This window comes from Lepus europaeus, chromosome 11 (genome assembly GCF_033115175.1).
Source record: "Lepus europaeus isolate LE1 chromosome 11, mLepTim1.pri, whole genome shotgun sequence".
NCBI lineage: Eukaryota > Metazoa > Chordata > Mammalia > Lagomorpha > Leporidae > Lepus > Lepus europaeus.
This window is the reverse complement of record NC_084837.1, coordinates 50388776-50406682: the sequence shown is the minus strand read 5'-3', so window position 1 is coordinate 50406682 and position 17907 is coordinate 50388776. Positions and strand designations below refer to the sequence as shown.

The window sequence follows — 17907 nt, the reverse complement described above, 5'->3', positions numbered from 1 at the left end:
GGCGGCGGCAGCTCCTCTGCAGCAGCGGCAGCAGCAGCAGCAGCGGCCGCCATGGCCAAGGCCGGCGTGGAGCTCACTCGCGAGCTGCAAGGTACGAGGCCGCCTTGGTCTCCGGGACGCCCCGTCAGGGAGCATCCCAGACCCAGTGCGTTCCTGCCCGCGGTGCACTCCAGCCCGGTGCCTCCCAGCCCACCAACTCCCCCCAACCCCGCCCCGGGCACCTCGGCTCCAAGTCACCCCTGCCCCTGAATCCCTGCTCCGGCGTCGCTGTCCCCGGAGCATCCTCCGCCGACCCCCTTGCCTCACCCTATCAGGACCTCCCTGTGCTGGAGCCGCCCGTCCCGCTCTTCGGTGACAGGTGCAGTTCCCTTGCACTCCCTGGGGCTCTCTCCCAGCGTTCCCGGCCCACCCGTCGGCAAGGCGTCCGGTCTCCCCCTCGTGAGCATCCCTGCTTCCCCGCCGGGCGGGGCCAGGCCCGCCCCGCCGAGCGATGAGCGCTGCCCCTGGTCCTGACCGCCTTTGGCTCCACACCCTCCCTCTTCTCGGCCCCGCCCCGGAACTGGCCCTGGAGAACCCCCCCACCCCCCAGGAGCCGGGCAGGCCGGTGGGGCAAAAAAGGGAGTGGGGAAGCGGCCCTAGATTGGAGCTAAGACCGCCAGCAGGCAGGGTCTCTGCGGCTCGCCTCCCGTAGCCCCCGTCCCAGCCTGCCCCCTGCCCACTCCCCACCACCCACACCTCCAGGCCTCTCCTGTTTGCACGGTTCTCAGAACCTGCTCAAACCGAGACCCGGCCCCCTAGCGCGGCTACAACCCTGACCCCCAGAGGCGGGAGCACAGGCTAGCCCACGCAGAGAGCAGGACGCTCAAGGATATTCGGAAGCACGCTGCGCTGTGGCGATTTCCCACACCTACAGGCGCACGCCAGCACCATCAGGAGATGTGTGTACACACACTTCACGGCCGCTGACTCGCGGGCGCACGCGTGCACGCGCGCGCACACACACACACACACACACTCCATGGGGTGCCTGGATGGCTCTGCCTGCAGATGGATATGGGGTTCATTTAAACAGTAACTCCTTCCCTTCCCACCCTCCAGCCCCCCCCCCACACACACACACAGGCACAGGAACCACCTGGCTCTGTGCCCCTGTCAGAGCTCCCGGGCAGCAGGCTCATTCACACGTCTCTGTCCCCACCGATGCCACACTCTGGCTCCCAGCATCTTCCGAAGGCTTTGCACGCACTGTAGTAAAGACAGACCACCTAGAGGATGGTGGAAGGGACGGCCCCACAGCCCCGCCCACTGACTCACTGTGTCTGTGTTGATGGCTGCTGTAGCGCGTGGGTTTGGAAAATCCTTCACACCCTCAGAAGTGTAAGGCACACCCTCCCACAGATGGCGTCGTTCCGCCACTGTCCCCTGAGCCAGGGACACCAGGCAGGAGCCAGAGTCTCCTCTAACAGGAAGTCACCCAAGAAGGAAAGGTCTCGGTCCTCGTCCCTCTTCTCTCTCCTCTCATCCGGCCCTGGCCCTGCTTCCATCTGGAAAGCCCAGGGGAGTGGGGGTGACCGGGATCAGGGCAGCTCTGAGTGGGCCTCCTCCGCCTACAGACAGCATCCGGAGGTGCCTGAGCCACGGGGCAGTCCTCCAGCAACACCGAGTGAAGCTGGAGACAAAGCCCAAGAAGTTTGAGGACCGAGTGCTGGTGAGGGTGGTGGCCTTGTGGCAGGGAGGAGGTGGGGAGGGTGACTGGGGAGGGTGCTGGGGAGCAGTGGCAGGGGAGACAAAGCCTGGGCGAAGGGAGTGTCCCGGAGCCTGGGGTCGGGCAGGAGGGGGGGGGGGACCCCTGGAGCAGAGCTGAGGGTGCTGCAGGAGGGCAGGGGGACCAGGGCCCGAGCAGCTGCCACGAGCCGCCGATCCTCTTGTCTGCCCTGTAGGCCCTGACGTCCTGGCGCCTCCACCTCTTTCCCTTTAAAGTCCCTGCCAAGGTGAGTTGGGCTGAGAAGTGGGAGAGCACAAGGCATGCCCCCTGCCAGCCTGGTGACCCAGGCCTTTCCCAAGAGCTGAGCACACCCATCCCTCCCAGGTGGAGAGCTCCTTCAATGTCCTGGAGATCCGGGCCTTCAACACGCTCAGTCAGAATCAGGTGTGCACCGGCGCTCGGGCCCCACTCCCGGGCCAGCCCGAGGAGGCAGTGGATATGTGAGGCTCTGCCGCTCCCTCTCCCCCAGATCCTGGTGGAGACAGAGCGTGGCATGGTGAGCATGCGGCTGCCATCGGCTGAGAGCGTGGACCAGGTGACGAGACATGTGAGCTCTGCCCTCTCCAAGGTCTGCCCTGGCCCTGGGTGAGTGGCAAAGGAGGGGTCTGCCAAGGGATTAGGCGACAGGGAGACGTCCCCTTTGCTCGCACTGGCTTCTTTTCCCGGGGGCCTCAGAAACCACGATGGGGGAAGAGTTGAGAGCCTCTTTCCACCCGTCTCTGGGATGATGTGTTCATCTTGCAGGTGTCTTATCCGCCGTGGAAATGCAGACACCCCAGAGGGGCCCCGAGACACATCCCCCAACTCCGAAACTTCCACGTCTACTACTCACAGTGTCTGCGGTGAGCAGGGACAGTCGTGAGGGGAGTGGGGCTCAACCCACTGGGCCCTCGTCCAGAACACATGGTGCATGGAGTGGGGATTGCCTGGGCTGAGGATTGCACAGCTCCCAGACCTCAGAGGTTCATGGCTTGGCACGTGAAGTGACCTTGACCATTCCTTGGACCCCAGGGCTAGTCCCCTTACCCTCTGGGAGCCAGCCTGTGCCTCCTGCCCCTGCCCACAGGTGGTTTCTCTGAGACCTACGCTGCCCTGTGTGACTACAATGGGCTGCACTGCCGGGAGGAAGTGCAATGGGTATGTTGGACAGCGGATGGGTGGGGCCTGGAGGGAGGGGGCGGAGAAAGGAGGAGCAGGTGTGAAGCCAGTTCCACCTCTCCAAGGATGTGGACACCATCTACCATGCTGAAGATAACCGGGAGTTCAATCTTTTGGATTTCAGCCACTTGGAGAGCAGGTAAGCAACGGGACAGATTCAACTCCCAAATTCCTAACCACAGCTCAACCCTGGCCCTCCCCAGGATCCCCCTCAGTCCCAGCCACAGCCCCGGTCTCCCCAACTCCGCCCACCCTCATGGCCATCTATCCCCCTAGGCTCTCCCCAGCCTACCCCAGCCCTGCTTTCTTCTTTCTGACCCCAGCCACCCACTCACCAGTCTCCTGCCCCCTTCACTGTTCCCACAGAGACTTAGCCCTAATGGTGGCAGCCCTGGCCTACAACCAGTGGTTCACCAAACTCTACTGCAAGGACTTGAGGCTGGTAGGAACTAGGAGAGGGCTGGGGCAGTGGAGGGGAGCCTCCTCCTTGGCTCCTGCTTGCAGGACCCCCTCTGTCTCCAGGGCTCAGAAGTGCTGGAACAGGTGCTGCACACCCTGAGCAAGTCTGGAAGCCTCGAGGAGCTGGTGCTGGATAACGCTGGACTTAAGACGTGAGGCCGGCCTCCTGCATGGGCGGCGGTGCCCCTTGATGTAGTCTTAGGGTTCCCAGAACTTAAGAACATGATGTGGGCCTCTGAATTGCAACATCCAGCTCCTGGCTTTACAGAGAAGGGGAGGCTGAGGCCCACCAGGGCACTGAGCAAGTCAGCCAGCCAGCTGGGACTCAGACCCGCCTACCACCCCCCAGGTGGTGGCCTTTCCCCAGGACACTCCAGGCCCTGTGCCCTTTTTCCATCAACCACCAACCCGGGTGGGCAGCTCCAGTCTTGAGGACCCAGAGCTAGGTTTTGCCTCAGCTCAACTTCCTACGAAGCGGAATGCTCCCAGGTACTCCGGAGTGGTGACAAGTTCCCTGGCAAGCCCTGAGCTGCTCCCCTCCACTGTGGGGACCTCTAAGCATTGCAGTCCCAGCCAGGCAGGCAGGTAGAGGAGGAGGGGAAGCCAGGGGCTGGGACCGGGGGCTCAGCTCCGGACAAATCCTTCCTCCCCTTCCCTGAAGGGACTTTGTCCAGAAGCTGGCCGGGGTGTTTGGGGAGAACGGGAGCTGTGTGCTGCATGCCCTCACTCTGTCCCACAACCCCATCGAGGACAAGGGTGAGCCCCAACCCGGAATCCTATCCCCGCCACAACGCAGACCCCTCTCCTAGCCCAGGGGCCAATCTGGGTTTGAGCAGGGGCTCTCCAGCCTGATTCAGCCCCTGCCCCAACGCCTTCATCCTTAATCCCAAACCTGCACCCCCATTCGAGCCCCCGTCTGACTCTGCACCCCTGTACCCACTGCCCAGCCTCTCACTGGGCCCGTTCTCTCTCCACTTCCCAGGCTTCCTCAGTCTGAGCCAACAGCTCCTTTGCTTCCCCACTGGCCTCACCAAACTGTGCCTGGCCAAGACTGCCATTTCCCCTCGAGGTACTCATGCTGTGACCCCTGACCTCTGACCTCCCACCACCACCCCACTGTCGCCAATGCTGCCCAGAGGTTACCCCAGTCAGATGCTACCCCAGTTGTCCCAGGGATGGAGGAAGGAAAAGGAGCCGTGCTTGGGGAGGAGGGGAGAGCTATGTCCCAAGGGGAAGAAGTGAGGACGGGGGGCCAACCCAGCCCAGTGTCTGCTGTGCCCAGGGCTCCAGGCGCTGGGCCAGACCTTCGGGGCCAACCCAGCCTTTGCCAGCTCCCTGCGATACCTGGACCTGAGCAAGAACCCTGGGCTGCTCGCCACAGACGAGGCCAATGTGAGTCAGTAGAAGGGAGCCGCAGGCCCCTGCAGAAGCAGAGTTGGGTCAGGGCCTGGACTCTGGGGCCACAGCCGTGCGTGTCCCCTAGGGGTGGAGGGACTCTCTTGCCCCTTCCCCTGCAGCCCCTCTGACCTGCCTTCTCCAGGCCCTCTACAGTTTCCTGGCCCAGCCCAACGCCCTGGTGCACCTGGACCTGTCAGGGACCGACTGTACCATCGACCTGGTGAGGGGCTGGGGACAGGGAGTGAGTCCAGGGCAGGTCTCCATCTCCCCTCCCTGAGGACAGCTTCCGCTGAGTTACACAGTGCTGTCTGGAGCGCCTTGCTGCCTGGGTGCCCTCTAGCCAGGCCCAGGGGCCTCGGCCCTGGCCCTGCTCCCCAGCCGTGGGCAGTGGCCCGGGAGGCTCTCCCTAGCATGAACAGGTGCATCTGCAGGGTGTAGACTGCTTTCCACAGGGTGGTGTTCACAGCCTATCCTAGACAATGAGGAGCCCTAACCTGGCCCGAGGAGGCATGGGGGGATGAGGAGGGAGCCCCCACCCGCCCCGCCCCCAGCCCCTCTGAGGCCCTCCATGTCACTCCCCACAGCTTCTGGGTGCCCTGCTCCACGGCTGCTGCTCCCACCTCACCTACCTCAACCTGGCCCGCAACAGCTGCTCCCACAGGTGGGAGCACGCGGGGGTGCGGGGTGATGGGCCTGGCTGTGCTGGAGTCTCCCCTCCCTGGCTGAGCTGGAGTCTCCCTCCCCAGGAAGGGCCGGGAGGCCCCACCTGCCTTCAAGCAGTTCTTCAGCAGCGCCTACACCCTGAGCCATGTCAACCTGTCGGCCACGAGGCTGCCGCTGGAGGCCCTCAGGTCGGGTGGGTGCGGGCTTGGGGGGCGTCCAGGGGACACGCTGCAGAGCAGCAGAGGGGTAAAGGCGGGCCTGCTGACCTTCCTCCCACAGGGCGCTGCTTCACGGCCTCTCCCTCAACAGCCACCTCAGTGACCTGCACCTGGACCTCAGCAGCTGTGAGGTGAGCCCGCAGGCCCCACCCTCGCCCCAGCAACCGTGGCTCGGACCCAAGACAAACTCTGGCTCCGCCTCCCCTCTGCGACCCCGACCTGAGCACGCCTCCACTTCCCTTCCCACCCCTGCCACTGCTCGCCCCACCCACCCAAGCCTGTGCTGCCTCTGGCCCACCTTGCCAGGGGCTGCTGGTTTTCAATGTGCCCTGAGGCCTTGGGGCGGGAGATACCAGGCTTACCCACCAGAGGGCAGGAGCAAGCTGATCTAGAAGTAGCCGCCTGTGGCTGCAGAGGAAGAGAGAGCCTTCAGGAAAGATGGGTTCTGGATAAAGGGAGCCCTGATTCTGCTCTACCCAAGACCTACTGCAACCTTGAGTCCTGGCAAGACTGCTCTGGACTCCCGAGCATTAAGGGTGCCCTGTTCCCACACCAATCCTGGCATCCCCCTGCAGCTCCGCTCGGCGGGAGCCCAGGCCTTGCAGGAGCAGCTGGGGGCCGTCACCTGTGTGGGCAGCCTGGATCTGTCTGACAATGGTGAGTAGGGGCGCCTCCCTTCTCCAGAGACCAGGTGGGAACAGGAGCCCGGGGTCTGGGGAAGAAGCCCGGAGGAGACTCCACTAAGCTCTGTACTCAAGGCCAAGGCCTCTCCTGTCCACTGACCAGGGTTCGACTCCGACCTCCTGACTCTGGTGCCTGCACTTGGCAAGAACAAGTCCCTCAAGCACCTGTTCCTGGGCAAGAACTTCAATGTCAAGGCCAAGTGAGGCCCCTCAGACCCTCATCCCATCACTTGGCCCGTTCTCCTTGGCATACTGTAGCACCCTGGCCACCGCTCTCCTGCTCCGATAGCATGGCCTGGTCCCCTCCCCTCCGATTCTGAGCCCTGACTCCCCACAGGACCCTGGAGGAAATCCTCCACAAGCTGGTGCAGCTAATCCAGGAGGAGGACTGTGTGAGTGACCAAGCCTGGGAGGGCACCCGAGGGGCAGGGCGGGCTGCAGGGACCGGGCCAACCCCTGCTTGCCGCTCAGTCCCTGCAGTCGCTGTCGGTAGCAGACTCCCGGCTGAAGCTGCGCACCAGCATCCTCATCAATGCCCTGGGCAGCAACACGTGCCTGGCCAAGGTGGATCTGAGTGGCAATGGCATGGAGGACATCGGGGCCAAGATGTTATCTAAAGCCCTGCAGATAAACTCCTCCCTCAGGTGGGCCCACACTGGAACCCCTAAGCCCTCCCCTCCCCACCTGCACACACAAGATCCTCCCCCCCCGCCTCCATGCTGCCCTGTGTCCCAGCTGCAGGAACCCTCTCTGCACCAACCTCATGACTTACCCAGGAGAGGAGGGAGGGCTCTAGAGGGGTTGTGTCCCTGACTTCTAGTAGCACCCAGAGGGAGGCGAGATGAAACTGGTGCTCACCTTCCCCCCAGAACCATCCTATGGGACCGGAACAATACATCTGCCCTGGGCTTCCTGGACATCGCCAGGGCCCTGGAGAGGTGAGTGAGCCAGGCTCCTGGCCTGGACCAAGCCTGAGAGACCCCAGCCCCATCCCAGGCCTCTGGGCCCATTTACATGGAGATGTTAGGAAAGGCCCTGGGAGAGGGATACGTGGGTTCTGGGGAGCAGGGGCCTCCCCGCCTCCCCTCCCACCCACCCAGCTGTGCTGCTGTGTCCCACAGCAACCACACCCTGCGCTTCATGTCATTCCCCGTGAGCGACATCTCCCAAGCCTACCGCAGCGCCCCGGAGCGCACAGAGGACGTCTGGCAGAAGGTAGGGACTGGGACAGCGAGGGACGGGGGTAGCCCACATGCTCAGGCCCTGACACCTATGCACCTGTCACCATCTCCAGATCCAGTGGTGCCTGGTGAGGAACAACCACTCCCAGACGTGCCCCCAGGAGCAGGCCTTCCGGCTGCAGCAGGGCCTGGTGACCAGCAGCGCCGAGCAAGTAAACGTTTCCCTCCAGGACACATGGGCATGCGTGGGGCCTGCAGGGCACAGATGTGATGGCACGGAGCACACGGGGGCATGAGAGCGAGTCCTGTGGGCCCCTAACTGGACTGAGCATGTGGGCGAGCAGAAAGATGGGGGGCATGTGGGCTGTGGGCCCCAGAAACGCGGGAGCAGATAAGAGGCAGGCACCCCCAGGAGAGAGACCAGAGGCCACACAGAGGCCGTGCTGGCACCCCCACGGTGTGAGGGCGCCCACCCCTGACGCTCCGGCTGCTGTGCTGCAGATGCTACAGCGGCTGTGTGGCCGAGTGCAGGAGGAGGTGCGGGCCCTGAGGCTGTGCCCCCTGGAGCCTGTGCAGGATGAGTTGCTGTATGCCAGGGACCTCATCAAGGATGCCAAGAACTCCCGAGCGGTGAGCCCCACCCCCACCCCCGCAGTCCACCCTTCCCTGACAGTCTGGAGACCCCACCAAGTGTCCAGGCCCTGCCCCAGGCCTCTGCCCTCCTAACTCAGGGCCCTGATTCAGCCTTCTGACTGGAACCCCTTCCTCCCCAAGCTGTTTCCCAGCCTCTACGAGCTGGGCCATGTGCTGGCCAATGATGGCCCTGTGCGGCAGAGGCTGGAATCGGTAGCCAGTGAAGTGTCCAAGGCTGTGGACAAGGAGCTGCAGGCAAGTCCTGGAGGAGGGAGGAGGCCCTGATGGGAGCTCAGTGTTGGCTAAAAGCTGAAGTCAGAGTTGGGGGCAAAGAGGAAAAGCCCAGTGCTGAGCCCACCACACTCCCACTGTGCCAAGGCCGTGCTATTGTATCAGGCTTAGATTTCTTTTTGCCACCTTTGACCTTGGCCCCTGAATTCTGTCTCCTCCATCCTGATCCTTGGACCAAACTCTCCCTCTGTCTATAGGTAAGGTGGAAGGAGCACTGACCAGGAAGTGGGGGGGCCCTGGTATCTAAGTCTTTGCCACACATGTCCCCGGGACCCTATGCAGGTCCCTCAGTGTCATCATGGAATCAGTGGGGAAAAGTCACTTCTGCTGTGGGGCCAGCGGTGATCTCGCCCCTCCCCTCCCCCACATTAGGTGATCCTGGAGTCCATGGTCAGCCTCACACAGGAGTTATGCCCCGTGGCCATGCGAGTGGCCGAGGGACACAACAAGATGCTGAGCAACGTGGCGGAGCGGGTCACTGTGCCCCGGAACTTCATCCGAGGGGCGCTGCTGGAGCAGGCGGGCCAGGACATTCAGAACAAGCTGGAGTGAGAAGAGGGGGGTGCTGGAGGCGGGGCTGGATTTGGCCCAGAGCACTTAGCACTATCAGCAATGAATAATGGATGGCATCATCTCCATTACACGGGATAAATCTTTAACCAACTGCAACCTTGCTATTTAGGGTCTGACTGCTCTTTGCCCTAGAAAAGGCAAAGTGCTGAGCTGGGGTTTAGGAGCCGGATAGGGCACACAAACAGGTGTGCACACACCAAGGGGAAGGCACGCAGGGCGGGTGCAGGCACATGCGCTCTCTGCCTAGCCCCTCCAGAGACTTCCTTTGGGTTCTACCACTCTCCAAAGCAAAGGAAAAAGGGCGCACATGGACGCACTGGGCTGTCCTCTCACAGCAACATCCCAAGTTACACAGCTTGAACTGCAGCCCCTTCGCTCCTGCTCGGGCTCCTCTCTGCCCACACACACCTGGGCTCCAGGGATGGGGGGAGTGCTGGCGTGTGTCATGCAGAGTGTGGTGGACCCGAGGTGCCCCTGCAGCAGCCATATTCTCTGTGGGGAGTGAGGAGGTTGGGGGGGCCGGCCCATTCTCTCAGATCTCTGGGGAAGACAGAGACAGAGACCCCGGGGCCCAGTGGGGACAGGAGCCTGAGTAGCCCTCCCTGCGCCCACAGTGAAGTGAAGCTGTCTGTCGTCACCTACTTGACCAACTCCATAGTGGATGAGATCCTGCAGGAGCTGTACCACTCCCACAAGAGCCTGGTAAGGCTTCTGAACGCCTCCTCCCCTCAGCCTGTCTCCCCCAACCGTCCCCCACCAACTCAGAGTCCTGGGAGGTGGGCAGCTCCCCAGGGATCCTGCTCACGACTTCCCTTCACCAGGCTCGGCACCTGACCCAGCTAAGGACTCTGTCAGATGCACCAGGAGGCCCAGGCCAAGGGCAGGATTTGTCCTCCCGAGGCCGAGGTCGGAACCACGACCATGAGGAGACCACAGACGATGAACTCGGGACCAACATCGTGAGCCACCCACACCTCCCGTCCCCTCCTTCCCCTGGCCCCTGCCCTTGAACCTGCACAGCACTGTCCCCTTCCACTCTCTGGACTCCTCTCTGCACCTACTGGGCCCAGCCTCCCCCAGCCCCACTCCAGGCCAGGCTGGGCCCTTGTCCCCATGTTTTAGCCACCGAGAGCGAGGTGGGATGTTTGCCAAAGAAGAGGCTTTATGAGGCACGGGAAGCTCCAGGAGAGGGTCCTGGCTCGTAACCTGGCACCACCAGTCGTTTCCATTTCTGCAGGACACCATGGCCATCAAGAAGCAGAAACGGTGCCGCAAGATCCGGCCGGTGTCTGCCTTCATCAGTGAGTCCCCGCCTCCATTCTCGTGTGCTCCCAGCTCCTACACCTTCCCCAGGCCCTGACCCTACCTCTTCCCTCCCGCAGGTGGGAGCCCGCAAGACATGGAAAGCCATCTGGGGAACCTGGGGATCCCCCCAGGCTGGTTCTCAGGCCTCGGAGGCAGCCAGCCCACAGCCAGTGGCTCCTGGGAAGGCCTCTCAGAGCTACCCACTCATGGCTACAAACTAAGGCACCAAACACAAGGGAGGCCCCGGCCCCCCAGGACCACCCCTCCAGGACCTGGTCGGCCCAATGTGAGTCCCTAAGGCCCTGCAGGAGCACTGACATCACTTAGGGGTTCTAGCTTTAGGACCCAAATGCCAGCCTTGGGGATCAGGCAGGAGCCCCATCAAAGAACAGCACCCGATCAGGTGAGAGCTAGACTGCTGCAAATACAAAGTCTGCCAGGCAGTGGCGTTCTTATTGTGGGGAAGGATGGAGCTGAGAGCTTAGGCAGTGCCCTGGTGAACTGAAGTCTGAACTTCCATGGGGCCACGTCCAAAGGGGAAGGCCCTGAGCAGATGGGAGGAGCGACTTCCCAGCCCAGATGAGATACCCTTTGGGACTTTCCTCCCAGCAGGTACCTGTGCCTGGGACTCGTCAGGAGAATGGGATGGCCACCCGCCTTGACGAGGGGCTGGAGGACTTCTTCAGCCGCAGGGTCATGGATGAAGGCTCCAGGTGTGTCACCCAAACACACTCACACTTCAGCAGGCCCTAGAAGGGCTGCTGTGACCTCCCCGTTCCAGTGACGTCTCTCCAAAGAACGGTGCACCTGCCCATGTTCCCTGCCCTCCTCACCTATCCCTTAGCTCCCATAGCCTCAGAATCATTGCCCCGGGACAGCTGGAAAGGAGGGGGCAGGAGTGAACCATGGCAGTGGACAGCGGGGACAGCTGGGGGCCAGAGGCTCTGGGCTAAGGGGCCCACAGGGCCCTACTCCCTGTCGCTGTCCTGTGTGGACTCCCCAGCGTCTGTCCAGGAAGGGGTTGGGGAAACAGGAGGAGAAGCTGGTTGAGGGGCAGCAGGAGGCTTGAACTAACCCCGGCCCCCGCTGCCCAGCTGCCCGCGGACGCTGAGGACCTTGCGGCCAGGCCTCTCTGAGCCGCCGCTGCCTCCGCTGCAGAAGAAGAGGCGCCGAGGCTTGTTCCACTTCCGCCGACCCCGGAGCTTCAAGGGCGACAGGGGGCCGGGCTCCCCGACCGCCGGACTCCTCCTCCCTCCACCCCCTCCCCCGCCCCCGCCCCCGACTCAGGAGAGCCCCCCCAGCCCGGACCCCCCGAGCCTCGGCAACAGCTCCTCTCCCTGCTGGAGCCCAGAGGAGGAGAGCAGCCTTGCCACCGGCTTCGGGGAGGGCCGGGGGCCTTCCTTCCGCAGGAAGATGGTAAGTGAGGCCGAGGTGCCGTCCCCTCCTGCTGACCCATACACACGTAGACCATCCCCCCCCAACACACCTCAAATTGGTGGGAGAACTCTAGGACCCCGCGTTCTAGGGGAACATTAGTCATTTCCGTTCCCCTCTCCGTGATGGTGGACCAAGACCTGGCATGCAGAGCATTCTGGGAGTGCTGTATGCAAATGAAGGTGTTGGAAGGAGTCCTCAGAGCTGTAGGCTGGGCTTACCCAGGGTTGGGGGTTCCATGGGGCAGTGTCCCTCCCCCAACTCCCCTGCTGCTTGTGGAGCTCGCTGGCAACCAGAGACCTTGTTCCAGGGCCCTGAGGGGTCGGAGACCTGGGAGGGGGGCCTGGCCCCTGGGACCGCACAGCAGCCAAGGGTCCATGGTGTTGCCCTTCCTGGGTTGGGAAGAGCCAAGGGTTGGAGCTTCGACGGGAAACAAGAGGTGAGGGCGCCTCGGGTGGCAAACCGGGGATCCTGTGGGTCCCTCTCCACCCCGCACTGCCCACTCCCCCATGCTGCTGACTCCCTGGGATGGTCCATGCTTTGACTGGGGAAAGTGTTGGCCACGGTTCTGTCGCTGTCGCTTGCCTGCGTGGAAGCCTGGCCTAGTTGCTGGCTCCTGGAGCCTCTGCTTCCTTGTGGGAAAACTGGGGGGACCAGAGCTCTGCTGCCCGCACTTTGGTGACTCGGTTACAACCCTCAGTGTGGAGCTCAGCCTTTCCCACACACCACCTGGGTTACGTTTACAGAATATTTGTATTGAAGTCAAGTCCCCTTTTAAAACTTACTCTGGACCTAAGCATCATCATCTGTCAAATCCGGGCTCCTTGTCCTGGGCGTGCGTTTCCTGCTACTCGTTATATACTTGTTATATATTATCACTAACAGTATGTGTGTTTGCATAAAGTGTGTCTTGTGTCCCAAGCATGTTTGTGTGTGTGTGCGTGTGTGCGTGTGTGTGCCTCTTCTCATCAGCTAAGAGGGGTTTTCTGCGCTGACTCAGCTGTGCACGCTTTTAGGGCTCTGGCCCAGACCTGGAGGGCAACACTCAGGCTTGGCAAAAACGGCGCTCTTCCGATGATGCAGGTGAGAACAGTCCCCTCACTCCCTCCCCTGCACTCCCCTCTCACAGACCCCTCCTAGCTTGCCTTCCCCCTCCCTCCACTGCAGGGCCTGGAGCCTGGAAGCCCCCACCACCACCCCAAAGCACCAAGCCAAGTTTCAGTGCCATGCGCCGGGCGGAGGCCACATGGCACATAGGTACGGAAAGCCGCTTCTCAAGCAGCAGCCCCAGAGCCTGGGGAGTGTGCCACCAAGGTGGGGCGGTGAGAAGGGTATTTACAAAGCAACAGCCTAAAGAGAGAAAATAGCCCAATTCAGAGAAAGCGTCTCCAGAACAGGAGTGGCTTTGCCAGGAGTGGTTCCAGTGACTCCCGTCTGGCAGGTGCCACCTCTGGTCACCGTCGGCCCAGCGGTGCCCTCTGTGGAGACGTCTCTCTATGTGTTAGCTGGAAAGGCAGTGGGCAAGTCAAATGGCCAGCAACTGCAAGCCGTGCCAGGCCCCAGGCTCCTCCAAAAACAGCTCACAAACCCTCCTCAGCTCACTCAAAAATCTGCCCGGAAATGGGGCAGAAGCTCTGCCCTGGAGGGCAGAAACCCTGGTCCTAGTGCCCCTGAGCCACTCACAACCTTAAGAAGCCCTTTACTCTCTGGCTCCCAGGGGATTACTCCAGGTACAGTGCCTCCTGCCTGCTGAGCTCAGAGCACAATCTGCTTTGGGAGCCACTGAAGAAAAGCTGGCACCAACCTCAGGTCCCAAAGGCGCAGACACACACACACACACGCTTCCTGGAACAGAACCTGATAACAAACGCGACCCCCCAACAACACCGACATGGACATCCAGCCCCAGGATAGGGCACAAGGACTGGGAAGAGCTAAGAGATGAGCTCCTGTGTCCCGTCCAGCCCACCCTCCCCACTCTTCTCTGTCCCATAGTGCAGACCCTGTGCCTCTGCCCCTCTGTGTCTTTGACGACTTTCCAGTCAGACACACATTCACTAGGAAGAGCAACCAAGGCAGGGCTCCGTCCTCTCTTAGGAAACCACAGTAGTCAGATGCTGCAGGGCACACACACCTCACTGATACACACACAGCACCTTCTGGGGCCACACCCTCGGCTCCTGCTGCTTCGAGCCACAGGGGCAGAGGGAGAGCGTGCAGGACACCTCTCCTGCCATGTCAATCAGACAAGCAGACAGAACGGTGGGAATTGAAGGCTGCGGCCTTGGCAGGGCCCTGGGGCACTGCAGCCTGGATGGGCAGCCACACCTATGGACCCAGCAGGAGAGGGCTGAGTTCCTGCTGTGTGAGGGGGCAGCCCAGCCAGAGCCCCGGCCAGAGGTCGTGGCCTCACCGTGAGCCCAGGGGAAGGAACAAGGGCTAAGGAAGTGTGGAAGCAGAAGGGGACACGGAAGGCAGGGATGCTGGGGCAACTGGGCTTGGAGGGGAAAGCCGTGGCCCCCAGGGCGGCGGGAGAAGAGGCTGGGAAGGGCTGTGTGAGAGTGCCTGTTCCTGCAGCTTCTCCTCCCTGCCTCCCAGCTGAAGAGAGCGCCCCCAACCACAGCTGCCAGAGCCCCAGCCCAGCCTCCCAAAATGGGGAGGAGGAGCAGGAGGGAACCCCATTCACGGAGAGGATGGCTCCAGCTAGGAATGCCAAGGTGAGGGCTGACAGTGGGGTGGGGTGGAGCGACAGAAGGTTGCACTTAGAGGAGGCAAAGGGTCCAACTCATTCAGCACGTGTTTCTCTGGACAGCTGCAGGACCCTCCTTTAGCCCCACGGCCCCCCAAGCCCGTGGCTGTGCCCAGAGGCCGCCGGCCCCCTCAAGAGCCAGGAAGCAGGGAAGAAGCCGAGACTGGGGGTACAGCTCCAGGAGTCAACAAACCCCGGCTGAGGCTAGGCTCACAGCAAGACCAGGAGGAGCCGGAGGTCCAAGGTTGGCCACCCTGGCTGGGGGCAGGGAAACCCAGGGCACCTCCCTGGGAGGAGCACCCCTAGCCCGTGAGCCTCCCCACCGCACGTGATGTGTCATTCCAGGGCCCCCCGATCCAGGCCGCCGCACCGCACCGCTGAAGCCCAAGAGGACACGGCGGGCACAGTCCTGCGACAAGCTGGAGCCTGACAGAAGACGGGCCCCTGACCCCACAGGTGCTGGTGGTGAGGGGGCGGGGCCTGTCCCAGCCCAGCACGGGGTGGCTGGCTCACCCTGCCCAGGAGACAGGCCCCCTTGATCTGTCCCCAGCAGGAACCAGTGAGCCAGGAACAGACTGACGGCTGCCACAGCCCCCCAGGCCCTCCTCTCGACATGTGCCTCACAAGGACTCAGACCCCCACCCGCCGCTGCTCCCTCGGGGGCCTCCCGCCAGCCCCTGTCCCACAGGGACAGCATGGCAGAACCGGCCATGGCGGAGCAGGAGGCGGGGGCCGGAAGGGAGGGAGCAGCCCGGAGAGAGGGAGGCTCTCAATTCCTCAGCCTGGCTCTGCAGAGAGCTCCAGGATGGGGGCCGTCTCCTCCCCCAGGAGGGCGGATCTCTGTCCCTCTATCCCCAGGGGCTCTCTCCCCACTTGTATAGAATAAAAAAAAAATCACTGCCTGCCTCGAGTCTGCTGTTTTTCCCATTCACTGCCCCCACGCCCCACCATCTGCTCCCTTCCTCCCACACCCCTCCCTCCGCCGCCAGAGCTTGGCCACCATGGGGAGAGGTGAGGAACACCCCAAGAGGTGGCACTGGGGCTCCAGGGGGAGGAGAAGGAAGAACAGAGAGGGATGGAAGGGGCTGGTGGTCGCCCACTCAGGGTGGGTGCCCTGCGCTGGCTGGAGAAGAAACCACCGTCACAGAGCCCATCATCAGCTTCTGTCCAGCTGCAGGGGACGTGAGCACAATGGAAGACTATAGTGTACCAGGAGACTGGGGAGCTGTGTGTGCATGTCTCACTGACCGTATTACGTGATATGAGTCATCCTGGGGGCACCTTCAATAGCCAACAACCCTCAACAGTTGCGTAGCTTGTAGGTGAGCAGAAGTCTCTGTGGCCTAAGAGGATCGATAATTAAATTAATCGTTTCCAACTGGTGTCCTGACAAATCCTACCTTGGCACTCAAGATCCTGCTCTGCAGCCTCTTCCTCCGGGAAGCCCTCCCAATGCCTTCCCTACCTCTCATCGTGCCCCATTGCATCCTGGGTGGGTCCATGACTTGGCACCTGCCATGCTTCTGGTTCTGTGCATTGTGCTGATCGTGTGTGTGTGTGTGTGTGTGTCTGATCTACATAGTCTCCCTCCTCCAAGCACAGGGGCTGTGCCTAATCTCCTAGTTAGTACCAGCACCTGACACGAGGGCTGGCACCCCGGACAGGTTCAGTGGATGGCTGCTGCCCTAATTCTGTGAGCAAGCAACGTTGGGAGTGGAGGGTGAAGGTGTCCAGGACAGCACTCTTGCCACGCCTCACAGATGGCCATGTGCCCAAATGTCTCCCCACGTGGCCTGAAGCTCCCCAGGCACTCACTCACTTCCCCTTGTCTCACTGGGATGACTATCGTCTTGTTTCCGTAAGATCTGTGGTGGCACAGCCCCTCCCACAGGGATGTGACCCTATGGGTTTAATCAGTGGGGGTGGGGTGGGGACGGCATTGGACACCTTGTGGCACCAGGAAGGTGCCTTGGGTGCCAGTGCCTGGGTCCGTGCCCCCACTGCGCAGCCCCATCCTCCAGCTGCTAGAGAGGAATGTGAGGTCACACGAGTCCCAAAGCAGTCGCATCCATTTCCTCCATCTCATAAGAAGGTGGCAGGGAAACGGACATCCTTCCCAGGGCCCTGAGAGCCGGCGTGCCGCTTAGAGACCCACGGTCCGGCTGGCGTGAGCAAATGTGTATGTGTGTATTTGTGACAAGGACATCCCAGGGTGCTCTCGGCTGTGATTGCAAATGTCCTGGACGAGCGCATCTGATTGTGACACTGGGTGTGTTTCCCAGTGGGTCTCGGGACTGTGCCTGCCGTGGTGTCGCAGTGAGTTTACGGACTGGTGCCTGTGCGTGTGGAGATGTGTGAGCCTGGGAGCCGTGGGTGCATGTGTCGCCACCATTTCTTGGTGTGGATGTGTGTGCGCGCACACACACTGCAATGTGTGCTTCTTTGGATTCCGGGCGTGGGTGTGGTGTGAAGGGGAGGATGTGTGTCACTGTGTCTAGAGGGGTCCTGCCTCGGAGCCTCGCCAGCCCGCCCTCCTCCCTGGGCTCTGTGGCTCCCTCCCAGGCAGTGGCCCTGCCCCTCTCCTCCTCTCCCTCCCAACCCGTCTGTACGGGGGGAGCTGGTGCGGCAGCCCCCCCGCACCCCTCCCCATCCAGGCCCCATAAATAGCAGCAGAGCTGGAGCTGGAGCCAGCGCCAGCGGCTGGAGCAGCAAGGGAGTCAGGGCCAGGGCCAGAGAGCCGGAGAGAAGAGCCCCCAACCGAGAGCCCAGGTGAGCCCACCCTCCCTCCCTTGCCCAGCCCTGGTCAGCACCCCGGCCTGGCCCAGTCTCCATGACAACGTCTCCTCCAGTTCCGGAGAGGTCTCCATCCCTGCCGATCCGCTCCTCATCACATGCCCCTGCCTGTCTCGGGGGACCCACAAGAACTGGGAGACTCGTGGCTGGAAGGCAGAGTCCCCTCAGCCCAGACCCTCCCACACATATACCAAAAGGCACCTGTTGGGGGTGGGGGGGCAGGGGTGGGTCCCCAGCCAGGGAAGGGTCCCGGTTCTGAGGGAGCTCCGGGAACGGTCACACCCTCCTGGAGACAGACAAACGCACATGACAGGGCAGAGAGACACAGAGGGTGGCGCACTCAGACCAACACACACTCGCTCCGGGAAGCAGGACGTGCGATCAGGCAGCCTCACCCTGAAATCTGGACAGACACGAATAGGTGACGCACCGACTGGTCAGGAACTCAGGCCGGCGTACCCCTGCCTGCTGCTGCCCAAGGCTTGGTGCCACTGCTGGGGGAGGGTGGCGCGCATGCATCCCACGGGTGGCATGGAAGGGGCCGCGGCTCCCCCAAAATCCTGTCGCTAAGAAACAGTGCCAGTGCTGCCAAGAAGTGTGAGAA

The 17907-nt window shown here is 62.3% G+C and overlaps 1 protein-coding gene across 6 annotated transcripts; it reads left to right on the top strand.

Moving 5' to 3' along the window:
• Positions 1 to 33: 33 nt before the first annotated feature.
• CARMIL3 (capping protein regulator and myosin 1 linker 3) lies at positions 34 to 15406 on the top strand. Of its 6 annotated transcripts, none has more exons than XM_062205407.1 (40): positions 34 to 91; positions 1614 to 1708; positions 1941 to 1991; positions 2090 to 2149; positions 2235 to 2350; positions 2510 to 2607; positions 2832 to 2902; positions 2989 to 3062; positions 3290 to 3365; positions 3446 to 3534; positions 4044 to 4138; positions 4365 to 4451; positions 4665 to 4774; positions 4923 to 5000; positions 5365 to 5441; positions 5527 to 5631; positions 5723 to 5792; positions 6237 to 6318; positions 6448 to 6544; positions 6682 to 6736; positions 6816 to 6988; positions 7214 to 7282; positions 7466 to 7559; positions 7639 to 7737; positions 8027 to 8155; positions 8300 to 8413; positions 8822 to 8997; positions 9637 to 9724; positions 9844 to 9981; positions 10260 to 10323; positions 10405 to 10613; positions 10940 to 11040; positions 11422 to 11743; positions 12072 to 12200; positions 12778 to 12844; positions 12929 to 13018; positions 14360 to 14478; positions 14574 to 14754; positions 14856 to 14966; positions 15064 to 15406. In XM_062205407.1, exons 1-40 carry the CDS (start codon positions 52 to 54, stop codon positions 15087 to 15089), a joined length of 4125 nt encoding a protein of 1374 aa, XP_062061391.1. In that variant the 5' UTR covers positions 34 to 51; the 3' UTR covers positions 15090 to 15406. The 6 variants fall into 6 exon arrangements, with proteins under 6 accessions (XP_062061391.1, XP_062061390.1, XP_062061389.1 ...); XM_062205406.1 differs by having other exon boundaries at positions 10937 to 11040; XM_062205405.1 differs by having other exon boundaries at positions 10937 to 11040; positions 15061 to 15406.
• Positions 15407 to 17907: the final 2501 nt, after the last annotated feature.